This window comes from Astatotilapia calliptera, chromosome 7 (genome assembly GCF_900246225.1).
Source record: "Astatotilapia calliptera chromosome 7, fAstCal1.2, whole genome shotgun sequence".
In the NCBI taxonomy this organism is placed as follows: domain Eukaryota; kingdom Metazoa; phylum Chordata; class Actinopteri; order Cichliformes; family Cichlidae; genus Astatotilapia; species Astatotilapia calliptera.
Window position 1 is genome coordinate 10,518,018 of NC_039308.1, and position 25,535 is coordinate 10,543,552.

The window sequence follows — 25,535 nt, forward strand, 5'->3', positions numbered from 1 at the left end:
GCTTATGAGTATTTTATTTTCCTTTTCTATACACTCCTGATGGAAGAGAAAGCCATTGAAAACCTAAAAAAAAGTGCCACTTGTGAAAAATTCATAATCAAGTCTAAACACTAATAAAATACTATACTGTGTTTTGAAAAAAAAAAAAAGTTAAAAAAAATACAGTTACCCAAATTTTTGGTCATAACGCACAACTAAAAACTATAAAATAATACTATTAAAAATACCGGCAACCATCAGAACTACCTCTTAGCTCCCTAGTAGAGACACCTATAGTATCAATTTCAAAATCTTACCTCGTCTTGTCCTCAAGTTATCACATTCACAAAGTTTTCAGAAAACGTCCTCTGAACTCATCTAAGATTTTTAGTAGATGCACTCATGGTATCAATTTGAAGCTCCTACTTCTCCTCCTATGTCTCCTCACATTCATAAACATGGGTGCCCACGTGGCCCGCCAGCCCTGACAACAATACCCCATCAGCCTTTTATGCCTGACGGGTAATAAAAAACAAAACTTAAAAAAATCTTACTATAAATCCATCCGGGTACTCCGGCTTCCTCCCACCGTCCAAAGACATGCAGCTTGTGGGGATAGGTTAATTGGATAATCCAAATTGTTACTAGGTGTGAATGTGCGAATTAATGTGAGTGCGAATGGTTGTCTGTCCCTGTGTGTTGGCCCTGCGACAGACTGGCGACCTGTCCAGGGTGTACCCCGCCTCTCGCCCTATGACAGCTGGGATAGGCTCCAGCACCCCCGCGACCCTGAAAAGGACAAGCGGAAGCGAATGGATGGATGGATAAATCCATCAACTATTGTTTGTAAGTGAATCCCTTTTATTATGTACTTAACACATTAACAGTACTTTTAGCAATGACACTGTCGGTGCTGATGTGGCTGGCTGGTCACAGACCCTGAGATGGCATTCAGCAGAAGGGATTTACATTTCAAATCTGTTCTTGTTATTCTGAGAATGTAGTGATGAGGAGGGAGAGAGGGCAAGTGTGTGTGTTAACACGTGGTTTAAAGGTAACAATCCTATTAGCAACTTCCTTGCTGTACACTTAAGTTTACCAGCTTAAGTGTACAGATCTCATGATCCTTGGGTAAAAACTGCACTTGTATCTTTACTTAGTTTGGAAGCGCTGCAGACTTGATCTCATTTGTAAACAGTCTGTGACTGCATTAACTAGTAGTAACTAGTCCAATAACTTGGCATAACTACTACTATAACTTGACCATTAGTGAAGCCTTTTTTGTATGGTGCACTCCATTACTCTGGTTCTAAAGTCTGTACATAATAACAATTCAATTCAATTTTATTTATATAGCGCCAAATCACAACAAAAGTCGCCTCAAGGCGCTTCATAACAACAAACCAGTGTTTGCTCTGACTGAATACATTTTCTCTGGATAGGTTGTGATGAAACACTGCAAATCAGGGTACTGGTAATTGCATTTTTGCATTTGAGGCACATTTTTCATCTGTCATGTGGTGCAACAGACTAGCAGACTTTGTATTTTAAAATGATTTACTTCAAATGAAAGCTGTGAGTAGTTCTTTTAATCTTTAGTTCTGTACATGCTACAATACTTTATCTACACAAAGCCTATCATGCAGTTAATACAACCTTTGACAAGTGAATAAAATAACCACTATTACAATGCAAAGCTTTTAATGTGTCAGTGGTAATAAAATTTGAAAGGGTCTACATGTAAACATGTCACACCACAAAACATGAAAAAGCCCCAGTGACCTTGGAGATCCAACAAAGTGCCACGTAATGAAAATAATTGTTACTTAAAACCTTGATGTGTCACTTGTTACTTTACCCGTCGTATGCTCTTGATTTTTTTCTTATTTTGTCTTTTCTGTCATCCCCAACCAGTTGCTCATCCTTGAGCCTCATTCTGCCGAACATTTCTTAAAAGGGTTTTTTCTATCCCACCATCACCAAGTGCTTGCTCATAGGGGATTATTTAATTGTTGGGGTTTTGTCTCTATTATTTTTAAGGTCTTTTATTTATTATATTTAACAATTATTATTTTAAAATGCTGCTACATAAATCAAATGTATTCAAATTAAACTCCCATTCAAACCTAAAGTCGTCTCACCCAATTTGGACGTCCAGCCTGAAAGAATACTACAATATCAACCAGAAATTAGAAGCATAGCCAGCAGCTGTTATATTTAGTTTCTAATTTAATCATTTTGGCTGGTTTAAAAATAAACACTCATAAAAGATTATTGTTTCATTGTCTGGTTTATTCTTTTTCCATTTATCAATTATCCAAGTCCTTAAAACACACACATGTATATATGAATAATTCAGTCATAGAAATATTAATGTACTGAGATCCTGAGTTCTTACATGGAGATATAAAACTGTTTTTGTTAAACAATGACCTCTTTATTGCTTGATAGTATAAAATAAAACTTTTTTGTCCATACTTTTAAAAAACAATGTAATGGCACCAAAGTAACAACTTTCTGTTCAAAAGAGAAGTTTAGTTTTTAGCTTTATGAAAACGGCTGTGCTAGGTATATTGTTGTCACTGTACACTCGCTCAATCATGATCCTTTTCTAATTTAGAGATGTATCCTGTTTAATGGTGCCAATCTGAGGATGTAGCAGTTGTAGCTCCAACTGTCAGAAAAAAGGGCTTTCACATTGCATGAGTTATATGAAACGAGGTAACTGTTGAGTGCAGAGTTGAAAGCTGGTCTGACAGACACCGGTCCTGCAGCAGACAGGCTCACAGTGGGATTGAGAAATAAACACTTCTCTACCAGACTGAAACTGTGAGAAGAACAATAACCTAGTCCCCCACTAACTGTACAAATATAAATGCATTTTTTAATTGTTTATTATCGAGTTCATGTGCATAAAAACATGTACTGGCGCTCTGTGCATGTACAGCGATGCTGATATAACGCAGGAAGAATTGGACCTTACAGCGTCCGTGGAAGTGCTGTTTGTGTAGGACTCACAAAGCAAACATGTTGGCTACTAGAGAATGAGCTAAAGCAGCTCAAATTAGTTTCAGTGTTTAAACTGTCATTTGTATTTTTTCAAAGCAAAAGCCAATGCTGTCGCCACTGAGTGAGCATCAGCGCACTCTGCAGTTTGTGTGTAGAAGCGAAAAAGCTTACAGCACCTGATATTCCCAGGCGATCTCCAATCCAAGTACTGACCAGGACCGACCCTGCTTAGATTCCGAGATCAGACGAGATCGGGCGTGTTCAGGGTGATATGGCCGTAAGCGAGAGCAATTGCGTGTAGAACGCGTTTTGTGGGTGGCAAATGTCACACAGTTTGATATACGCTGTCGTGTTTTACAGCGAAAACATGCAATCCTTCGTTATAAACTGCAGCTTCAACATTGAGCTACAATAATGCTTTTCCCGCAGTAACATCTCAATAATAACACTTGTTAGTTTATTACAGCACAGTGTTAAAGGGACAGAGAGCATACAGTGTGTTAGGACGATTTGTGACATCTCCTAATGCGTTTTTATGAAGGTACGTCTGTGTATATCAATGATCATTATATAACTAACCTAACAAACTGCTTTTACTTTGCTTTTATTTTCTGATTTTCCATCATCTCTGCCTACCTTGGTGTTGCTGGACCTCCCTGCATTTGTCTCACGTCCCTCCTATGGGCCACCCCATTTTAAAAATCCTGCTAATTTTTTCTTAACGGCTCCTTAATTAAGTTAAATGTAACTTAATATCAAGGACACAAACATAATTATTTATTTTCTACATTTTGTCTTTCTTTTCTGGTGTGCAACAAGCATACGGGTTATTTATTGTTTTCGACTAAATAGTGTAGTAGAGTGTAGAGTGCTATCATGATAAAGCGTGCAGAAGACAGGGGCAATAAATGCAGTGGGAAACTATTTTACAGATATTGTTTTTCTTATGGCGCCCAATCGCGATAATTCCGTTAATCTTGAGGTCTTTGTCGTCATCTGCTGTGCACAATGCAGTACTACAGTCTCTCATTTCCGTCAGGCACTGTGTAGGTCAACTCTTGCGACGGCGTGTTTGGCTGGCAAAGGACCCACCAACGGCGGTTCAGCGTCGGCTTCTCAGGGTTTCAAGGAAATAGTTTTCGTAAATGAAACTTTATCCATCTGAAATCAGAGTCATCTTACGAAACACACCGGTAAATATTATATCTTGCAGAACTGCATCTCTTCCGCAATTAAACAGATGTTTTATGTGTGTGAAGTTTGCACTAGTTAAAGTAATATAGCAAAAAAAAAAAGGGGGGGGGGGGGGACGTTAAGCAGAAGTGGCGCTTTGTATGAATGGGCCATGTTCTCATACTGTTGGATTGATGTAAACGATCGTTTTGAGTAGTTTAAATTCGTGTTAAAGGAATTCTTGACCCCTATTGCACGGTTTACAAGCACAGAGGTAGTAAATAAATGTCCGGTGAACGTTAATTTTCTCACAGCTAATGTTTAGCTAACGTTAGCGGCGCCGTAGGATTTTGTGTACAGCAAACGCTACACCTCTCCACCAACTTTTCATAGCAATATTGTGATGAGTGCAGTCGCTATATATTGCTCCACAGTCCCACTACAGCTGACCTCAGTTTGAAGAGCCCTCATTTGTCATCAGTGCGACCGCGTAGCTTATTGTGACTTTGTCCAGTGGTCTCCAACTTCTTGATTCCTTACTGTAAATACACTTTTGGTTTTCTTTGTTTACAGTTTTGAGCCGGGTTAAGCGCTCTTTCAGCTTCCTCTGAATAAGATTCGAGTGGAAGCCATGTTTCTCTACAACATCACCCTGCAGCGTGCCACCGGCATCACCCATGCCATCCATGGAAACTTCTCAGGTGAATTTGCGCCAGATGTCACTGCTTTATGTCTGGTTAGGTCATGGTTAATTTATCAAAGCTTGGTACCCCTCCTTTATTGTCAAAGAAGCCTTTAACTGCAATTTCTATGAGAATTAGCACTAATTAGCATTAATTGTTTTATTTAAGTATATTTTCTTGTGTTTGTATAGTCCTTAGAGTTTATCCTATCATGGTGTTTCACTCAGTATGTTGATGGAGATAATGTAAAGCATAGTTTTCTCATGGTTAAAAAATACATAAAAGAAATATCACAAAATGCTTTTTTAAAAGCAGGATTCAGGGAAAACCATAAAAATATCCACATCATATGTCTGATATTATGTTTTGGTAGGAACCAAGATGCAGGAGATTGTTGTTTCCAGAGGAAAGATCCTGGAATTATTACGGCCAGATGCCAACACAGGAAAGGTGCACACTCTTCTCACAATGGAAGTGTTTGGCATCATCAGATCCCTGATGGCCTTCAGACTCACTGGAGGAACCAAAGGTACAGAAATGACATCATATGCACTCACATACATGTGTTTGTAACTCTAAACATGGATTGCACAGATTAAATGGTATGTATTAATAATTTTCTTTTAAGTGGTTTTTATTAAATCTTTTGTCTGACACTAATGTTTTGTTTGTAGTGCATTCTTTTTTTATTCATTTACAATTAGAAGGGGAAGTTGGCCTCCATTGGCTTTCATTACCTAAGCTTTAATTACATGACCGTATCATAATTAATATAATGTTGACAGGCTGGCGTCGTTTCTAAGTGATATTTATGTATTTTTAGATTACATTGTTGTGGGGAGTGACAGTGGTCGTATCGTCATCCTGGAGTATCATCCATCAAAAAATATGTTTGAGAAGATCCACCAGGAAACATTTGGGAAGAGCGGCTGCCGCCGTATTGTTCCTGGACAGTTCCTTGCTGTTGACCCAAAAGGCAGAGCTGTAATGATAGGTGAGAATTTTATGAAGTATGCATGAAATCACCATTAGACCATTATGTAGAGTCCATCATATCAGACAGAATCCAGATGTTTGTGCACTGTTTATTTTTTATATTGCTATTTTCCTTCTCTCGTAAGATGAGCACCCTTTCTTTGACGAAGGTGAACAAGAGCAAGAGCTCAATGGTTTTTTTTTTAATCATACACACTGCTAGGATTTTGTGTGTAATCTGCTGTGGTGTGTTTAGCGTTGGATGTAGTCACCACGAAAAAGCCAGTTCAGTGCCAGGAAAAACCCTTACATTACAAACCAACACCAAAAACTATATACTCCAAAAGAGTCCATCAGTTAAGACTGATGTGTTTTAAAGGTATTTATTCTAATGTACTTTTTTTTTTTTTTTAGGTTTATACAGTGTGTGTGAATCTGCAGCTTTGAAACTGCATGAAGGCTTTGCAGCAAGACTTTATACAAACTGGCCTGTAGTGATTTTTAAATAACTTACTGTGGTATTTAATTTATTTGTTGTTAAAATAGGCTGTGTTTAATTTGAATCCTTTGAGTCCTACTTGCATTTGAGCAAAGTGGGCCTGGATAGCTTTGTAACATCTATGTACCCAAGTAGGCCTAAACATACTAACAGATGCCTCTTTTGTTTTTTTCTCCCCCAATTCAAAATTGTTCCATTTGGTGATAAGTTACTTTTATGATCTTACAAATACAATAAAACATGACATTTTAAGGCGACCGTGGCTCAGGGGGTTGGGAAGCGTATCTGTAACCGGAAGGTCGCCGGTTCGATCCCTGGGCTCTCTGTCCTGGTCGTTGTGTCCTTGGGCAAGACACTTTACCCTACCGCCTACTGGTGTTGGCCAGGTGATGGCGCGATATGGCAGCCATCGGCCTTCTGTCAGTCTGCCACAGGGCAGCTGTGGCTACAACCGTAGCTTGCCTCCACCAGTGTGTGAATGTGAGAGTGAATGAATAGTGGCATTGTAAAGCTCTTTGGGTGCCTTGAAAAGCGCTATATAAATCCAATCCATTTAACAAACCTGCAAAGTTGATAGGTTTTATAATATGTTTTGTGGCTCCATACAGTTATTTATTTATTCATTTATTTATTGGCAAAGACAGAGGTTGTCAGCTTAGATGGTAATTTGGTTTATAGACTGATGATTATTTTTCTTTTATTTGGGCCTTGGTGTGTTAGTATAATGTCAGTGGTGTAAATATTGCTATAATTGACCTAACCCCAAGAGCCTTACAGGTGCTTAAGATAATAAATCAGCATCAAATGCTATAAATTTTGTAGTTCTACATCAGAAAATTTTACCTTGATAGAAGTGTTTTGTGGAACAATTATGATGTTAATTAATGTGTGCTGAGTTACTATTGTTTAAATCCTGAAGAAAATTTATATACACACACATATAAATAGTTGTATTAAACCAGTTAAATGAAGCACACAATATGTTTTGTCATTTATCTGACTAGGAGCGATAGAGAAACAGAAGCTGGTGTATATTCTGAACAGAGATGCTGCTGCGAGACTGACCATCTCCTCTCCACTGGAAGCCCATAAAGCAAACACACTGGTCTACCATGTGGTTGGAGTCGATGTTGGGTTTGAAAATCCCATGTTTGCCTGCTTAGAGATGGACTATGAGGTAAGGACACAAAGCACAAACGTGCAGGGCTGCTGAATTTCACATACACTGAACTGTTGTTGTGTGATGAGTTTTCATGTCTCTTCTCTGACTGTCACTGGAGAAAGATTTAACTTCTCTGACCTCAGCATGACTTTAATTGAAAAAAAACCAGTCATGTTTTGTTTGTTTACCAGAATAATCAAGTGTGTTTAATGTCTACAGGAAGCTGACAACGACCCAACAGGAGAAGCTGCTGCCAACACACAACAGACGCTCACCTTTTACGAGCTGGATCTCGGCCTGAACCATGTGGTCCGCAAGTACAGCGAGGCATTGGAAGAACATGGAAATTTCCTCATAACTGGTGAGCATTTGAGTAGTGTTGGTCATATTTAAAGGAAACAACAGTAGTGTTATTCATCAGGTAGGGAGTAGTTGAAATATCACCATTTTTACAAATTGATTTGCTTTCAGAAGATAATCATTGCAGCGAGGTTACAAAGAATTGTTACATCAATGTGTTGTAGATGTGATGAGTTTGTCATGTCTCTTCTCTGAGAAACACTGGAGAAAGATTCACCCTCTCTGATCTCTACAAAAGTTTACCAACGCAATAACACAGCGTTAGATGTCGTATTAAAAGAAAGCATTCTGTTGTAAAATAGAGATTACTGTGCTTTTTTGAAATTCTTACTCCTTCATCATTATGTTTTTTAAAAATGACAACCCTTCTAAATGCTTCCAGTTCCTGGTGGTTCTGATGGGCCCAGTGGGGTTTTAATCTGCTCTGAAAACTACATCACCTACAAGAATTTTGGAGACCAGCCTGACATTCGCTGTCCCATTCCACGGCGTAGAGTGAGTCCTTCTTACAGGAATGCACATTAAAAAGCAAATATTTATAGTACAGGATTTCCTGTGCAGATTTTAAGTGTGTTTTGATGCATGATAACATCAGTACACATCATGAGACTTTACCTGATTTTAAGCTGTGAGTCACTAAGTAGATTTTAAACATTTTTTTCTCTGTTCATGTGGAATTTTGGTTGTTTTGCAAGTCCCACATTGTTCTTTGCATGAACGTCTATTTTTATCCTCCCTCACATTCTCTTCTGCTCCACCCCACAGAACGACCTGGATGACCCAGAGCGTGGCATGATATTTGTGTGCTCAGCTACCCACAAGACCAAGTCCATGTTCTTTTTTCTGGCCCAGACTGAGCAGGGAGACATCTTTAAGGTTACTCTAGAAACTGATGAAGAAATGGTAAGGATGGATGGAAACTAGACATTTTTAACAAATTTATTTAATGGGACTAATTATGTTCACTTCCAGCTTCTGTTTTTTTTCTTTATTTTTTTCTTTCTTAGAATCACAGTTGCTTGATTAACAAACACTAGATAAACATGTCGTATTTATCTTATCCTGCCCAGTTTATGTAATTGCTCAGTTTATCCAATGTCTGAAAATAGGCTTTTTACTCGATTTCTTTTTCATGGCTCATCTTATTAAAAGCTCACTTTCAATTTGATTAGCTCCCTCAGCTTCTTCAAAAAGAGCCAAATGCTTATAAACTCACTCTTTTACTTTTATAGGGAAATCTGTAGCGTGTTGACATTAGCTTAGCAAGAAAGTAGCAAACGCAAATACTCTTGTTCTCAGCAGGGATTACTTTTAAATTCTTCATTAACATTTCTTGAACTTTTGTCATTATGTGTGTGAATGTGTGTGTGAATGGGTGGATGACTGAACGTGTAAAGCGCTTTGGGGTCCTTAGGGACTAAGTAAAACGCTATACAAATACAGGCCATTTACCATTATCGGTTTTCTATTCCTCCCACCGTCCAAAGACATGCAGCTTGTGAGGATAGGTTATTTGGATAATCCAAATTACCACTAGGTGTGAATGTGCGAGTGAATGTGAGTGTTGAATGGTTGTTTGTCCCTGTGTGTTGGCCCTGCGACAGACTGGCGACCTGTCCAGGATGTACCCCGCCTCTCGCCCTATGACAGCTGGGATAGTCTCCAGCGCCCCCCGCGACCCTGAAAAGGATAAGCGGAACTGGATGGATGGTTTTCTATTTATGCTCATTACATATTCCCGTAATAAAAAACGATGCTTGTTTTGTCTCTTAGGTCACAGAAATTAGGCTGAAGTACTTTGACACAATTCCCGTTGCAACAGCGATGTGCGTCCTGAAGACTGGCTTCCTCTTTGTGTCTTCAGAGTTTGGAAACCAGTAGGTTGCAAACAGAAACTCAAGTGTTTCTTTTCGTATCTCTCAGTCTTTGATTAACCTCTATTTCTCTTTCCTTTAGTTACCTTTACCAGATTGCCCACTTGGGTGATGATGATGATGAGCCCGAGTTCTCATCGGCAATGCCGCTGGAAGAGGGAGACACCTTCTTCTTTCAGCCACGCCCACTTAAAAATCTTGTGCTGGTGGATGAACAGGAGAACCTGTCACCAATCATGTCCTGTCAGGTGAGTGTCCTGTCAGATGAACATGGGGACTAATCTAATTGCCTGAACTTGTTGCGGTGTGAGACAGATTTTTTTATTAAATCTTAAACCAGAACATTTCTGGCTCATTGACTACTCTCTTCCTACTTTCTTCCAGATTGCTGATTTGGCCAATGAGGACACACCTCAGCTTTATGTATCATGTGGACGAGGACCCCGGTCCACTCTAAGGGTCCTTCGGCACGGACTGGAGGTACACACACTGTTTTTTTTCTAACGTAATTAGAGAAAGCCCACACATGTACTTTGCTGGCTGTGAAATTGATGAGTTTTTTCATGTCTCTTCTCTGAACAAATACTGAAGAGTCTTTTACTATCTCTGATTCCAGCAAACACACAAAGCCTTCTTTTCATATCACATTTTGAACGACTGTTAGCTTGGTGTCACGTTTTTCCCAGCCTTTGAGTTACGCTCACAATGTTGGCTGTACCCTGTTAATGTCTTACTTCCATTACTGTGAAGATGAGCTTTTAAAAATGGTTTGTTGTGTTTGTCTTTGTAATGATGATAAACTTTCAATTTTCTTTTTCTTTCCCTCACCCTGTCTGTTCCCCTCTCTCCGCCTCTGTCAGGTTTCAGAGATGGCTGTGTCTGAACTGCCCGGTAACCCCAATGCTGTGTGGACTGTACGCAGACATGTAGAAGGTAAGAATATTCTTGTTCCAGGATGTGTGTGGCTAATCAAGGTTATAAAACATGCTGAAAGTAAGAAAAGTCTGTGAAACATATTCCTGTTATGTTAATGTACATCACTGGTTAGCTGTTTAGTATAAGATGTTAGGGAGCCACTCACCACTAGTTGGAGCAGCTGCCCTGACAGACATCCCTATGTTTGTGATGTGACAGCCACATGAAGCAGTGTGGCGCTGCAGTACATGCATGCAGTACATGCATGCAGTGCATATGCATGCATGCAGTGCATATGCATGCATGCAGTGCATATGCATGCATGCAGTGCATATGCATGCATGCAGTGCATATGCATGCATGCAGTGCATATGCATGCATGCAGTGCATATGCATGCATGCAGTGCATATGCATGCATGCAGTGCATATGCATGCATGCAGTACATGCTGGAGATGAACATTTCTTTGCTGACTCTATTAAAGTAAACTAACATATAAACACCTACTGAAACAGTGTGCAACCAAACTTGTGTTTTCGATGCCATTAGTAATTTTTTCTTCTGATCATTACTGTGTTTACTCTGGTTCTTAGATGAGTTCGATGCCTACATTATTGTCTCTTTCGTCAATGCCACTCTGGTTCTGTCCATCGGTGAGACTGTAGAAGAAGTGACAGATTCTGGTTTTCTGGGAACAACACCCACTCTCTCCTGCTCACTCCTGGGTGAAGATGCACTTGTACAGGTGCGTAAATGTACCTCATCTGCACATCACCTTTGGGTATTTTCACCACTGTGCCATTTAGTCCATTTAAGTCAAACTGGCTTATTTTCTTACATGGTGGGGTTCGTTAGTTGCGATATTAGAACAGGTGTTCTCTGCCCAGTTCCGAGTGAACTTCAGAGCAGTTTGTTTATTGTGTGAACATGATTCAATTTTGAGCTGCTCAGGTGCACATTACAAGTTTGAGCTTCCCATAGCCAAATATGCTTTGCATTCTGGGATGTGGCAGGGTACCGTAGACGTGCAAAGGTCAGTATGGGTTTGCAACCAGCCGTGAAATGAATATAAATTTTCCATGTTCTCAAATAGTTCAGAACACAGCACTTCCTGTATTTTGTATTCTTGTTGCTCCTGGTCCAAACACATGAGCTGGCCAATAACTTCACTGAACATTCTCAAGTGGTTTGTAATGACTCGCTCTGTGTGAGGAGAAACCAGACCATGGGTAAAAGCTACACGTGTAAGAGTAAAGAGTAAACGAAGTATAGGTGACATTGCAAAGAAATTTCAAAGTAATGCAGATGCACATGAGCAGCACAAATAATTAATACAGTTCATGCATTAATTAATCTAATTACACAAAGATGGCCATTTATTCATCATCAACCCAATCTAGTACTTTGTCTTTTCTCTCCATCTTACCTCTGTGGCTCTTTCACTCCCTCCCCCATACAGGTTTACCCAGATGGTATCCGTCACATCCGAGCAGACAAGCGTGTGAACGAGTGGAAAACTCCTGGTAAAAAAACTATTGTCCGCTGTGCTGTGAACCAGCGGCAAGTAGTCATCGCCCTCACTGGTGGGGAGCTGGTCTACTTTGAGATGGACCCGGTAAGGAAGTAGATTATTTTTGTGTTATCTGATCATCCTCTTGTGCCCCTCTGACATTCTGTTAGGCCTCCATAATGCTTACAATGTGGCATGTGCACGAAAAATAAAACTGTTGGTGGAGTGAAGAAATCCAAAACTGAAGAGTCTATTTCATCACCTCCAGCTTTAAGTGAGACAACATAGGCTATAACAGCTTTCTCCTTGTTCAGAGCAATGAGTGATTTGGGCTGCTGTAAATAGTGGTCATAAGAGAAAATTCCTCTTTTTTTTAAAAATGTTTTTTTCCTTCGGCCTATAGTTCGATTATCTTTACTGTGTGAAATAGATCACCTGTTTCTGCTCCGCACTGCACTGTCTTCCCTACACACGGTGAAGTGTTTCATTGACAAGGTTACAGTTATACTGCGTACTAATTAAAAATGAATACAATAGACAGAAATACTGCCATCAATCCTCAGGAATATTGTCCATTGGCAGAATCCTAGTTTCCACTTTCATGCTGTGTTTAACAAGTATTAGTTGTGCTTTGTAGTAAAAGGTTTTCACAAAAATACTGCGTTGAGCTTTATGTAGACTATGTGAAGGCCCAGTGCCCCCCCCCCCCCCCCCCCCCCCAAAAAAAAAAAAATTTATCTTTTTTTTGGGTTAATCAGTCAAATTATTCAGCACTTCATTTTATAAAAGGCAATTTCACAAATGACTGCACAGTTAAATTGCCTTATCATTAGCTTCACTTAATTTATTTTCCTGCAGAGTATCTGATGACTTAATTCTAACACTAATATTGAATATCTCAGGTTCCATATTGAATAGAGGAAGATGACTGAACTGAGGTGACTGAAATTCTGTTTATTAATCCTGCTGCTGTCTTTGTTTCACTTTTGATTTTTTTCAGTCTGGCCAGCTGAATGAGTACACAGAGAGGAAAGAGATGTCTGCAGATGTGGTTTGTATGAGCCTGGCCAACGTTCCTCCTGGTGAGCAACGCTCCCGATTCCTGGCTGTTGGGCTGGCTGACAACACTGTTCGCATCATCTCCCTGGATCCTTCGGTATGAGCTTGACACAGAGATTATCAATGAGACCCTTTTTTGTTTTGAATTGGAGGTGTTGCTCAGAAATTGCTTTTGCTGGTTTATCTGCTGGCATGTGATTGAGCCCATGACAGCTTGTATCCGAACAAGATGTCAGGTACTTTAGTTTTGGGTATGTCTTTGCCATCTTTGATGTTTGTTCCTATAGAGGTTTGTTTTGGTCCTAGTAACATTTGGCCGTTCAGTTTATTGTTGATTGACAGCAAAGACTATTTTCATGCTCTGAGGGGACAGACATGCAAATTTTGGCACTTGTGTTCACTTTTGAAAGCTAGTATCCATTATCTGCTGCACTACAGAAATTCGTTTGCCAGTCATCTTCACAGTATGTGGAGTCAGAGTGTGTACTCACACGCGCGCACACACATGCACATGCCCTTTCAGGCTAAAAATGAGGACGTCATGTTGCTTCTAGTTTCTTAATTTATTGCCCTTGCAGTGGTAATGGGTATTTTCAACTGTTGAAAAGTTTTTCTCATATTCATAAACCAAACTGTGCTGCTCAGCCAAATTTGCACATTGTCACTGTACTCTCAGGTCTTTCCCATTGTGCAGAATGAGTAACAGAATTTAGCCTGTGTTTAGCACCCAAGTTTGAAGGAATCCATTGTTAACCACTTAAAAATTCCTGGTAAACTTATAAATGTAAAAATGACTGGAAATATACTTCAGCTAGATTTTTAATTATAGGATTTCCCTGAAGGCTCGGGAGCGTCTGAGATAAATATTAATTTAATGTCAACAATTTCAGCAGCCTTCTGCAGAACCTGCTGAAAGTAAATAATCCCAAAAACAGAGATGTTTTAGCTGATTAACTTCTACAGAACTTAGTTTAGACAGTGATGCTCAGTGTGAAAATACAGTCCCTCCAAAAGTCCCTACTATCCAGGAAAGGTTCCTGTGGTGGGAACTTAATTAATGATTGGCATAAATCCCTTTAAGGCTAAATTAATCTTAGTTTCTTATTAGGTCAGTACAAAGTAATGTTGTCATGTTTAGGAAACAATTACATCCTTCTTTTAGGGAAAACTTTGTACAACATGAAAGTTGTCTGACCACTTTTACTGCCTCTTAAGATGACCAGTAACCTTAAAATATTCATTGGACATTAACTGGAGATTTCTGCTTCCCTGTTTAAAACGTGTAAGCCAGAAAATAATGCTTTGGGTATTCAGTAATGTGTTTTTTCCCCCCCCCCCCAAAAAGGTCTGGATTAAAATATCTCGTCTGCCTTAACTATTTCAATAGAAGTGTAAATTTTAAAAACTTTAAAAACGATTACAGGATAAGAATCTTTTTTGTTTACGTGCACGTTTAAACAATTGAATGGTGCTGTTACACAAAAACGTAATGTTCGGATTCCTTTGCATGTTGCTATTTTTCTGACCCCCTGAAACTTTACCATGTTTAGGACTGCCTGCAGCCACTGAGTATGCAGGCCCTACCAGCCCAGCCAGAGAGTCTGTGTATCGTGGAGATGGGAGGGGTGGAGAAACAGGATGAACTTGGAGACAAAGGAACCATAGGCTTTCTCTACCTTAATATTGGGCTTCAGGTATTCTTTCACATTTAAATATCTCAGGTTTCATGTTGAAGTTGAAGACATTTTACTTTTAAATCACAGCTCTGTAAAACCAAATGTAATACAGGGATTGTGTACAGGCATGAGTTCAGATCGATCTTGTACCTAAAATCCAAACTGATAATGTTTTTCATGCTTGATCAATTAGCAGTCAGGGAGCACAGTCCAGAGCAAAGATTGTCACAATTGTTATGTTAGTTTATGTTGCTATACATTTCAGCTTATGTAGAGGTTTTCTGCTAATGTGTTTTTGCTCCTCTTTCTCAGAACGGTGTGCTTCTGAGGACTGTCTTGGACCCAGTGACTGGAGACTTGTCAGATACCAGAACACGCTACCTGGGATCACGACCTGTTAAACTGTTCAGAGTCAGAATGCAAGGACAGGAAGCTGTATGTAACTCGAACGCTTACTCAGAATCGGCTCATAAATACAAATATGTGCATTTACAAAAATATTGTTTGTTTTGTCAGTTTTTATGCTTGTGATCATATTAAGTCAGAAATATTTATATCAAACCTTAAGATTTAAAAATAAATTTGTGTTTTTCATCACTGATTATAAATTAATTGATTAATTGATGTCTTTTCTCTTGCTGACAGGTGCTTGCAATGTCCAGTCGCTCCTGGCTCAGCTACTCTTACCAGTCTCGTTTCCATCTGACTCCTCTCTCATATGAGACTCTGGAGTACGCCTCTGGTTTTGCCTCTGAGCAATGTCCAGAAGGCATAGTGGCCATCTCTACCAATACTCTAAGGTATGGATGCACTTAGAGCATTTTTTTTGTAAAACATAGGCATCACTGTTTGTGTAATGGAGTTCAAACTGAAGAAATCCAGCATCTGTTATGTATTATCGCAATTTAAATAACTCTAAACGTCTTATGTTCAAAGTGTTTATAAATCTGCAGAAAGAAAAGTTTATTGAAGGGCGAAAAATATATTTTTATATAAATCTCACCTGTGCTCGTCTGCCTGGTAGAATCTTGGCTTTAGAGAAACTTGGAGCCGTCTTCAACCAAGTGGCCTTCCCACTTCAGTACACTCCCAGGAAATTTGTAATCCACCCAGAGACCAACAACCTCATTTTGATTGAAACTGACCACAACGCCTACACCGAGGCCACCAAAGCTCAGAGAAAGCAACAGATGGCTGAGGTATGACTATATCGTTGTGACCCAACTAGTGGTGTTAACATCTGTCTGCGGTTACTCTCAGTAATAAATTTATTAAGGGCAAGAAGTCGGCATGTCGGGTATAAACAAGAGAGAACAGAAATTTGTTCCTGTGTGAGTTATTTTTCCAGGTTAGAGCCTAAAAAAGTAGGTTTATTAAATTATAAACCTACTTTTATATTTAGGAATTTTTCCTGACATCCTTTTACTGTTTTTTCGTTTTTCTCACTGATAAACCCAACAGTAGAAATAATGAGAAGTAGAATTTGGTAGTTTAATGGCATTTTGTCCCTGATGATAATTATATTATGAATTAATAATCTTTGTGATGGCAGACATTCCCATCTCAGTTTGTAGTATAGAATATCATTTTCATATGGCTGGTTTTATTCAAATAACAGTTGCCAACATGTCATAAACAGAAAATCACATCCCTTCTTTTGCCACTGTAGGAGATGGTAGAAGCTGCAGGTGAGGATGAAAGAGAACTGGCTGCTGAGATGGCTGCTGCATTCCTAAATGAAAATCTTCCAGAAGCCATTTTTGGTTCACCCAAAGCCGGCGCAGGACAGTGGGCCTCACTAGTGCGGCTGGTTAATCCCATACAAGGTTCAACACTGGATCAAGTGCAGCTGGAACAGAACGAAGCTGCGTTCAGGTGAGTAGTACTCATGATGGGTGGGTGGGGTTTAAGTGAGGTTAAACAGTCTGACCCTGGGCTGTTTCTCATTTATTATGCCTTTCTCTTTGATGGACAGTGAGCCTCCCAAATTCCAAGCCCTTCATTAATACTCAGTGTTGTTTCTTAATCAGCCGTTGACATAGTGAAAATAGTTTGGGCTGCCATTGTAGAGGTTCTTCGGTTTCACCTGGTGACAAATTAACCTTTTTCAAAACGACACTTTGTGTCGATTTGTATCAACAGCTGCTGAAAACAGGCACAGTATTTTTTTAATGCAGCAAAATGCTTATTAAGATTAAATGATGCCCATAGTATGGAATTAAAAGGTAATAAAATTTGTGATTTTGGAAGGCAGGCTACTGGATCCATCAAAAGCATCACTTTCTGATATAAAACAGTATTGTTGGCCATGTTTTGAAGGTTATAGCTAATATTTTGTGTTAATATATTTCTAAATGATTAGCGTGACTAATCTAAACTAGCAATATAGTATATAGGTGGGTCTGATGTTGTACTTGGTGTTTTTCAGTGTGGCCGCTTGTCGATTCACCAACACAGGTGACGATTGGTACGTCCTGGTCGGTGTTGCCAGAGACATGATTCTCAACCCAAGGTCAGTGGGTGGCGGCTTCATCTACACATATCGACTCGTCAGTGGAGGGGAGAAGCTGGAGTTTGTGCACAAGGTGGGTTTCAGTGACATTAGGGGTTAATTTTATTAAGCTTGTTTCTCCTTGAATATTTATTAGGCTGAAGCTGATTCACTCTCATCTTTTGCTGTTTATACTGGGGAATACTGATGTAAACGGCATAAAAGTGCTTGTCTGTGTCATATTTGGCTTTAGTTTGATTCATAAAGCAAATCAACATTTCATTCTGTAGGCTCTGCAACAATTTAATGCTTAGGTGCTGTGCTTTGTTTTTTGGCCTTCTGGTGCAGCTGCACGTGTGCAGGTTTCAAAAGATTTCCGCCGTCACTCTGCTGTAACAGTACTCAGAGCAAGTCAGCTGGAGAGGACGTTCAGACCTTGTAGCAAGTGCAGCTCTATCATGAAAGGCTGAGTAAATAAAAATAATTCACAGCCCAAGGGAGTTTGAAGAAAATAGTTAGTGTGACAGGCGACTTACAGATGTCAGAAAGATGTATATACGGTTTCTTTGGGAGATGTTGGCTTTTATCACCTTTGCGCTTACCCAGGGACTGTGTGCAGGCCATGATTTGAGACAGATGTTAAGACGAGGACTGGACTCAAGGAAAGTCTATTCAGAATGCATGAAGCAAGACAGACTGATACAAAATTTTGATGATGGGATGAAACACAGCTGTTGCTGTCCCAGTTGTCACAGACTCGCTGGGCAATTCCCCAAGAAACCCCACCAGGGTGGAGACGATCAGGGTGAATCAGCCCACATACGTTTGTTACCTGATGTGGATTAACAGGGGAAATGACTCATGAGTGTTGTGTTTCGCAGTGGTATCAGGAATTTCCCGACCACTTAACCAGATTTGATATTTTAGATGATTCTATCAGGTCACAACTCACTTTTTTCCCTGTTTGTTATATAACCAGAGATATCAGAGTATGCACAATAAGATGACACATTTCTGAGTGCAAAGTCATGACAGCATCTTGGATGTAGGCAGACGCACTTTTCTGAGATGGCTGTGTCGTTGGGTGTATGTTCCAACAGGGCAATAAACTAGAAATATCCATCAAACTGTGACAGGCCCGCTGAAGGCCACGGAGAAAGCAGAGCACCGGGTTGAAAGGTTTTTCCTGTCCAGGATGTCTGAGCTCACAACACACTCTTAGTCACTCTCCAGAGGGGAAATTTGGATTCTCAAGTTGCGTTTTAGTTGTAATTTGGGCATATCTTAGACAGGGAAAGTATTGACGATGTCTGACTCATGACTGGTGTAATCTTATTTGAGAAATATAATTTACCAAAATACTTTCTTAATGTTTCAACAGGTAAAGAGTTTGTTTATGCGGTTGTTCAGAAGTGCTTTTCTAAGAAAATCGTTAAAAAATTAACATGTTAAAAATAAACAGCTGGGATCTGTAGTAAATCTAAAACCACAGGCAGATTTCACTGTAGCTGTCTTACAATCTCTTATGATGACTAAAACTGTGTTTAGTGAGACTTCCTTTCGTCTTCTTTAAAAAGCTCTGTATCTGTTTCAATCTTTATCTGAACCCAGATTGTTTTGTTTATTTCTAGACCCCAGTAGAGGACGTGCCTTTGGCAATCGCACCATTCCAGGGACGAGCCCTAGTTGGAGTGGGAAAACTGCTTAGAATCTACGACCTGGGGAAAAAGAAGCTGCTACGCAAGTGTGAGAACAAGGTAAGTCAAGGACGTCTGGACACAAACATCTATACACCCTATATAAATATTCTCTCTTCCACCTGCGAATCCCACTTTCTATCAAAGGTTCTTTATAGAGATGATGAATATAGTTGATCTGAAAATATAGACGATGAAGAATTAGTCTTTAAAGATTTACTAAAAGGAGCCAACTTTGACCTGACCCATGATCAATGAGTTGATGAGCAGAAGCATCCCGATCCGGGATGTAATCAGGCTTACATCATAAAATTATTAATTTCAGAATAAGAAACAAAAAGTGTCATCATGAAAAATAAATAAATAAAATCCAGTTCACTTTTTACTGGACACATCTGACTATAGCTTTCACCAGACGGGCATGGTTTAAACAGATATTACAGCTTTCACAAAGCTAGCTAGCATAAGAAACATCAGAAGATATTGATATTCTATTTGAACATGTGCTGTGTAACCAGCACAACAGGTGCTCAGTACAGTGACACAGAAAAAACGAATCACAATACAAGACATTCGTACTACAATAGTTACACTGCTAAATGATAGTCAATAATCTCAATTGCAGACCTGCATCTTTATTAATTAATCTTGTTAAAAACAACACTGTAGTACAGATGATTATTTATTAAAACTTTCAAATATACTTTAACTGGCTGGTAAATAGTTTTTATTTCAACTCTTTGAAACCAATTTCAAAAAAAGTTTCATCTGTATGTGGATAGCTTTATCTCTGTTTGCACTCTGGGTTTTCCTTCCTGTGAAAAGAAAAGAAAAGGTTTTATCTAATGGTGCATGGCCGATTTGTTCCAGATTAGCCATCAGGGACTTTTTCAAAGTTCCTAATGGCACGACACCTTTATCTTTATTAACCAAAGCAAACTGCACCGTTTTGTAAGAAGCAGAGGTGCCTTTATATAAAGAACAAACCACCTGAAGGGTGTTTTCAATGCAGCAAAGTAATTGTTGTAAACGGGGTCAAGACTGAGTGTGAGGGTGTCTAGTTTTTGTTTGCAGACACTTTTTGTTTAGGTTTTAGAGGTTTGAAGCACCTGTTGTGCTGTAGAGCAAATCTTTTCATGAGTGTATGTGATGCATCACGCTTTTGCATAAACATTTTTCCCAGAATGTTTTGGTTGAAATTAACAGCCTGCCTTGAAACTTCTCTGTGTAACAGGATATAAAAATAGTGCGGTCTGTTTTGAAACGTAAGATTTGGACGTGTTTAAAGGGGAAAAACATTGCACTCCTTAAGTTTGTGGGGCTTTAACAGTCACACAGAACAACTTTACTTTAACGCGTAAACAGTAAAGACCACTGTACCTCACTGCTCTCCCTAACTCTTTGTAGCACGTTCCCAACCTGGTGACTGGCATCCACACCATTGGCCAGCGTGTCATCGTGTCTGATGTCCAGGAGAGTCTGTTCTGGGTTCGTTACAGACGTAATGAGAACCAGCTCATCATCTTCGCTGATGACACATATCCCCGCTGGGTGACGACGGCCTGTCTGCTCGATTATGACACCATGGCTGCTGCTGACAAGTTTGGGAACATCAGCATCGTAAGTAAAGGGCGAGAAGTGTTTGGGGGTGTGTATTGTATTTTTGTGGGCGAATAAAGCCAGAAAACATCAAGACCATCAGCCCTAAACAAAATTTTCTGCAATGACGTAATGTCTCCATGTTTTGTCCTTGGTTTGCTTAGGTGCGTCTCCCCCCTAACACAAGTGATGATGTGGATGAAGACCCCACTGGGAACAAGGCTCTATGGGACAGGGGCCTCCTCAATGGAGCATCACAGAAGGTACACATATGCTTCACCTTTTCACGTTTCTGGAATTAAACAGTGTGTCTGAGCAGATGAAGCATAGACTCAAAAAAGAGAAGTGAGTGAATTAAAAAGGACATTGTCTCTCTGGATGCCAACAGATAATAAATAAAAGTGAGGTTAAAGAGGTTTAAGGGAAAGACGTGGCTCTTCGATGAGTTTGTGTAAACATCAAGGGATGGGGAAGTTCTTAATGGTAAACCATTCCATACTTTTGGACCAATGACTGTAAAACTTGGTTTCAAGTCTGTGCGTGGGATGGAGAGCAATGGTTGGTAAGCAAATTTGAGGAATCTGGAGGTGGGATGGAGGGTAAGCAGTTCAGAAATGTGATGTCGTGCCAGTGCCTCGCAGTCCTTTAGAAACAAATAAATGAGTCTTGACAGCTGTTGCTGCCCCGGAGCAGAGGTCTTCAGCTTGACCTCAAAGTGAAAGAACAATTTAGATTTAACATGCATTGTCTGTTCAGACCTGCTTCAGGCTTGTGCATCGGGTTAATGCTTCAAATTTAAAAAAAAAGCTTAGTTACTTAAACATTTAAACAATCGTTCATCATTTTCTGTGACTGAGCAGTATAGGCCACAAATGATATCTCAATATATTTTTTAAAAGGGGATATAAGCCAGTATTTTATAAGGTAACCAGAAGTGAGATTATTAAAATATTAATAATAAAATATACAGTAAGTCATGTAGAAAAGAATGTAGCAGGGGCTTCTGCATTTTTGAAGAAAATATCAAAGCACTTTCACTTTCCTGATGTTTAAAATAATAGGACTGGTTCAGATGAGATGTTAAAGGCTGTGTATGTAAAACGTATATTTTAACATTAAGTAAATGTATACTTTGAAACTTCATTCATTGTTGGGCCTGTGCTGTTTTGCTCTCTTTTAAACCAAATCTGAACTGCAAAAAGAGAAACTGAAAGCGGCTGCAAACACAACCCTTACTATACTAAGAGCTTTACATTACGGCAAAGTATATTGATGCAATGGATACTGTCTAATTCTACATCTTTTGAGAATATGTTGAATTATTAAAAAAAAAAAATTACCTTACCATTTGTTTAGAAATTAGTGTAGATGTTAAATGTGGTATTTTAATATTGGTTGCAAAGTACAAAGATGTTTATCCTGCAAGTAGCAAGTGTACACTTTTATGAGGCAAAGCAGAAAACTGTGGCTTTAGGTGGGATAACTGAGACAGACCTCTGCTACATCGCATTCATCCAGTGCTGAAATCTGGCCCGGTGTACTAATCTGCCTCCCTGGCCACTCCAACCTCCGCAGACACACCACCATCAACCACAAGTTTAACCTACTCTCAAATGCAACCAACACAAGCCGCGCACACACAGGAGAAACACACCGGATCACTCATCCCACATTTTAAATCCTGGTCAGAAACTGTTTAGGTAGCACATAGACTGGGAAAGTCCCTCCAGTGTAGTCATTATGAGCTGGTCCCAGTTGCCATTGTGACACAGTGTGTGCTATTTCTGCTTGTGCACACTGCACGCATAGATTCATTTGAGTTTGGAAATGTACCGTATCTATATATAGACATGGGTGTGGATGTCTTGACTTGTCTTTATGCAAAATGATGTCTGTCTATGCGTCTGTCCAGCCGGCAAGTCACGTGGCTCGGCCAAAATGCTGCCATACATGATATATGCCATACAAAGTAGAGGCTTTTCTACTCTGAGCACTCAAAGCGTTTTTCCTTACAAGGCTCATTCACCCAATCACGCAGATTCATATAAGCAGTATTTTCTATACCTAAGATTTTATATCAGTTGCACACTCTAACATCTTGCTTAAGGATTCTTTGACATGCAATCCAATAGCCAGGGAATCGATCCATTGAGCTTCCCTTTGATAGATGACTCGCTCTGTCCATTGCCTGGTGAATCACTATACAAGAAAGTTGATGTCAAATTGACCTGACATCCATTGTGCATGTGTAGATTTTTGTAATCCAGTGTACAGCTGGGGCTGCAGTGGTCAAACACTTTGTATGAAACATTTTCAGGTGAAATAAACCGTTACAGGTTCAAGTAAAGGGAAGCTGTTGTCTTCTTTGCACAGCTTTCTGACTTATTTGTGGAGTACAGAGGTCATTTCGACTCTGCTTGTCCCTCCTTAGTCCCAGATGTGGTCTAATTAGCCTAATATTGAGGTTTTATTACTACACAATGCTCCCTTGGTATTCACAGTACCTTCTGATTACTATCATCATCATTGGTTTGGTGGTTTCTGGACGGTTATCAGATTAAACCATCAGGACCAATTTCATCCAGGTGGAGGATGAAAGTGTTTCTTATTTTGACTCAGACTGGCAGTTAATGTGCTTTATGTGCACATGCAGCTGTCAGAACAGCCAATCTTTGGAGATAAAATGGCCTCAGGTGACATATCTGATCTGACATATGATCAGATTTTTGTATTTTTTCTCTCTCTCTCTCTCTCTCTCTCTCTCTCTCTCTCTCTCTCTCTCTCTCTCTCTCTCTCCAGGCTGAGATAATAATGAACTACCATGTAGGAGAGACAGTGTTATCTCTGCAGAAGACTACTCTGATTCCTGGTGGTTCAGAGTCCCTGGTCTACACCACACTGTCTGGAGGCATCGGCATACTAGTCCCATTCACTTCACATGAGGTAAAACACTAAGATCTCATTTAAGTGAACACACATGCACACTTTGCATGATCCTAAAGTAGTATTGTGTGGCTCAAATGTCCTCCCGATTTCTCTTCCTTCTCTTTTTAACCCCCCGGATTTCTTTATTTCGTCTGACAGGATCATGACTTCTTCCAGCACTTAGAGATGCATATGCGCTCAGAGTTTCCTCCTCTTTGTGGCAGAGACCATCTCAGCTTTAGATCCTACTACTTCCCAGTCAAGGTTGGGATTGTTTTTACACATCCGTCTTATTTTTATAATATAGTTTCAACTGCGGAACCTGTTTATTAAAAAATATTTGAGGATAACAAAAACAAATTCTGTCATTTTCTCCAGAATGTGATTGATGGAGATCTGTGCGAGCAGTTTAACAGCATGGACCCTCACAAGCAAAAAAGTGTGGCAGAGGAGTTGGACAGAACACCACCCGAAGTCTCTAAGAAGCTGGAGGACATTCGCACTCGCTACGCTTTCTAACCTCACACACGGATATTTCGCACAACACACATGAATTTTACCAATGCATACGTTTCAGGACCCACAGATCGTTGCTTTTCCCAGCTGCGAGTCATCTTTAGTGATTCAGAATGAGGTATTATGCGGTTTACTGTGAGCAGACACCAGCTTACATGGAAACCTACAAGAAGCCACTCGGCTTGTAAGTGTCTCACGTTGACCACCTGTGATGTAATAACCTGCTTTCAAGTGTGTGAGCATTTAGCTGCTGCGTGAACAGGAATGACACACATACTTTTTCACGGGTCAGTTACTGAGAATTTGTCAGGTTTTTGTCACCTCCAACTACAGAAACCATGCATGCAGCACCACAAAGACACGTTACATGGAAACATGACAAAGCTGTTGTTTCTCTAAACATTGAGCAGTAGCTTTGGTGTCTTTCACACTTACATCTGTGCGAGCAGAATTTGGCACAGCTGTATGAGAGTTCACACGCTTGATCGCTTTTTCTGTTCACAAAGAGATCACAGTTAGAAAGTGTCAGTCATCGTGGAAGAAAATCTTTTTTTTTTTATTTAAAGAGTTTTTGCATTCCCCCTAGTAGGAAAGGCTAGTTGATGTCTAATGTACACAAAGCTGTCTCTGAAATATTTCATTTTTGTGTATCCTCCAGCTTTGACCACAGGAAACTTTTTTTTATAATGATATCATTTTAATTTGTGCTAATTGGAATAATTTGTTGTGACACATACATACCATTGTCCCAGATGGTATAAAATTTCCCAGCCCCAAACCCTTCCTGTCTTTGTGATGTCATGTTGGCCCCCAGGCTCATTAAAAAGCACATTGCTTACTCACACCTGGGAGCCTAACACAAGCTGACACCTAACAGTGTGTAAGCTGCAGCCTGCAGTCCAACAAGTGCCGCCGTTCTGTGGAGTTGGTGGAAAAATACTGAAGGTTTGCACTGGGTGTTGTTCTTGTCAGTCCAGTAAATTCCCAACCTCAGCCACAGACATAGCAATCCACAGTAGTCACTGAATTTAGGGGGATTGTGGGACAGGTCAGTGGTCTGTTTTTGTAAATAAAGTTGTTTTTGTTCTTTATAATGCCAAGCGTCTGTATCATTTTATTTTATTCTCTTCACCTTAGTATGTTTGGAGAGCGTCAGTTTGATAAAGGATGTGTGACTTTAAATCTTTGTCATCATCAACACATTGGAGGCCCGATATTAAGATTAGTCATGACTGCATATACGCACAGCTGTAGTTGGTGTGCCGATCAGCTGACGGCTTCTGTAAACGTGTAGTACAGACTCAACAAGGTGAAGCTGCTCAACTTCAAGGTGAGGAGAAAAGATTTAGATGTTGCAGCAATTTAAGTCAATCAAGTCCAGTTATACTGCATTTAGATTGACTTGACAAACATAATGGATTCTAGTTTTCAAA

At 39.7% G+C, this 25,535-nt stretch overlaps 1 protein-coding gene and 1 pseudogene across 1 annotated transcript; one reads left to right on the forward strand and one right to left on the reverse strand.

Moving 5' to 3' along the window:
• Positions 1-3,152: 3,152 nt before the first annotated feature.
• Positions 3,153-3,271, reverse strand: LOC113027507 (uncharacterized; annotated as a pseudogene).
• Positions 3,272-4,022: 751 nt separating this feature from the next.
• Positions 4,023-25,196, forward strand: sf3b3 (splicing factor 3b, subunit 3). The gene is made up of 27 exons (XM_026172983.1): positions 4,023-4,181; positions 4,735-4,862; positions 5,218-5,373; positions 5,668-5,838; positions 7,323-7,495; positions 7,700-7,841; positions 8,223-8,335; positions 8,606-8,743; positions 9,614-9,717; positions 9,797-9,962; positions 10,099-10,194; positions 10,575-10,647; positions 11,223-11,374; positions 12,089-12,244; positions 13,140-13,295; positions 14,749-14,892; positions 15,187-15,309; positions 15,520-15,674; positions 15,899-16,073; positions 16,544-16,749; positions 17,303-17,459; positions 18,997-19,122; positions 20,470-20,682; positions 20,826-20,924; positions 23,461-23,604; positions 23,746-23,850; positions 23,965-25,196. The coding sequence occupies exons 2-27, from the start codon at positions 4,793-4,795 to the stop codon at positions 24,103-24,105; spliced, it is 3,654 nt and encodes a 1,217-aa protein (XP_026028768.1). The 5' UTR covers positions 4,023-4,181; positions 4,735-4,792; the 3' UTR covers positions 24,106-25,196.
• The last annotated feature ends 339 nt before the right edge of the window (positions 25,197-25,535 follow it).

Coding starts and splice junctions, on each gene's coding strand:
- sf3b3 (XM_026172983.1), top strand. CDS start 4,793: ATGTTTCTCTACAACATCACCCTGCAGCGTGCCACCGGCATCACCCAT. Junction 16,750..17,302: donor CAGAACGAAGCTGCGTTCAG/GTGAGTAGTACT, acceptor GGTGTTTTTCAG/TGTGGCCGCTTGTCGATTCA. Junction 20,683..20,825: donor AGTTTGGGAACATCAGCATC/GTAAGTAAAGGG, acceptor TGGTTTGCTTAG/GTGCGTCTCCCCCCTAACAC.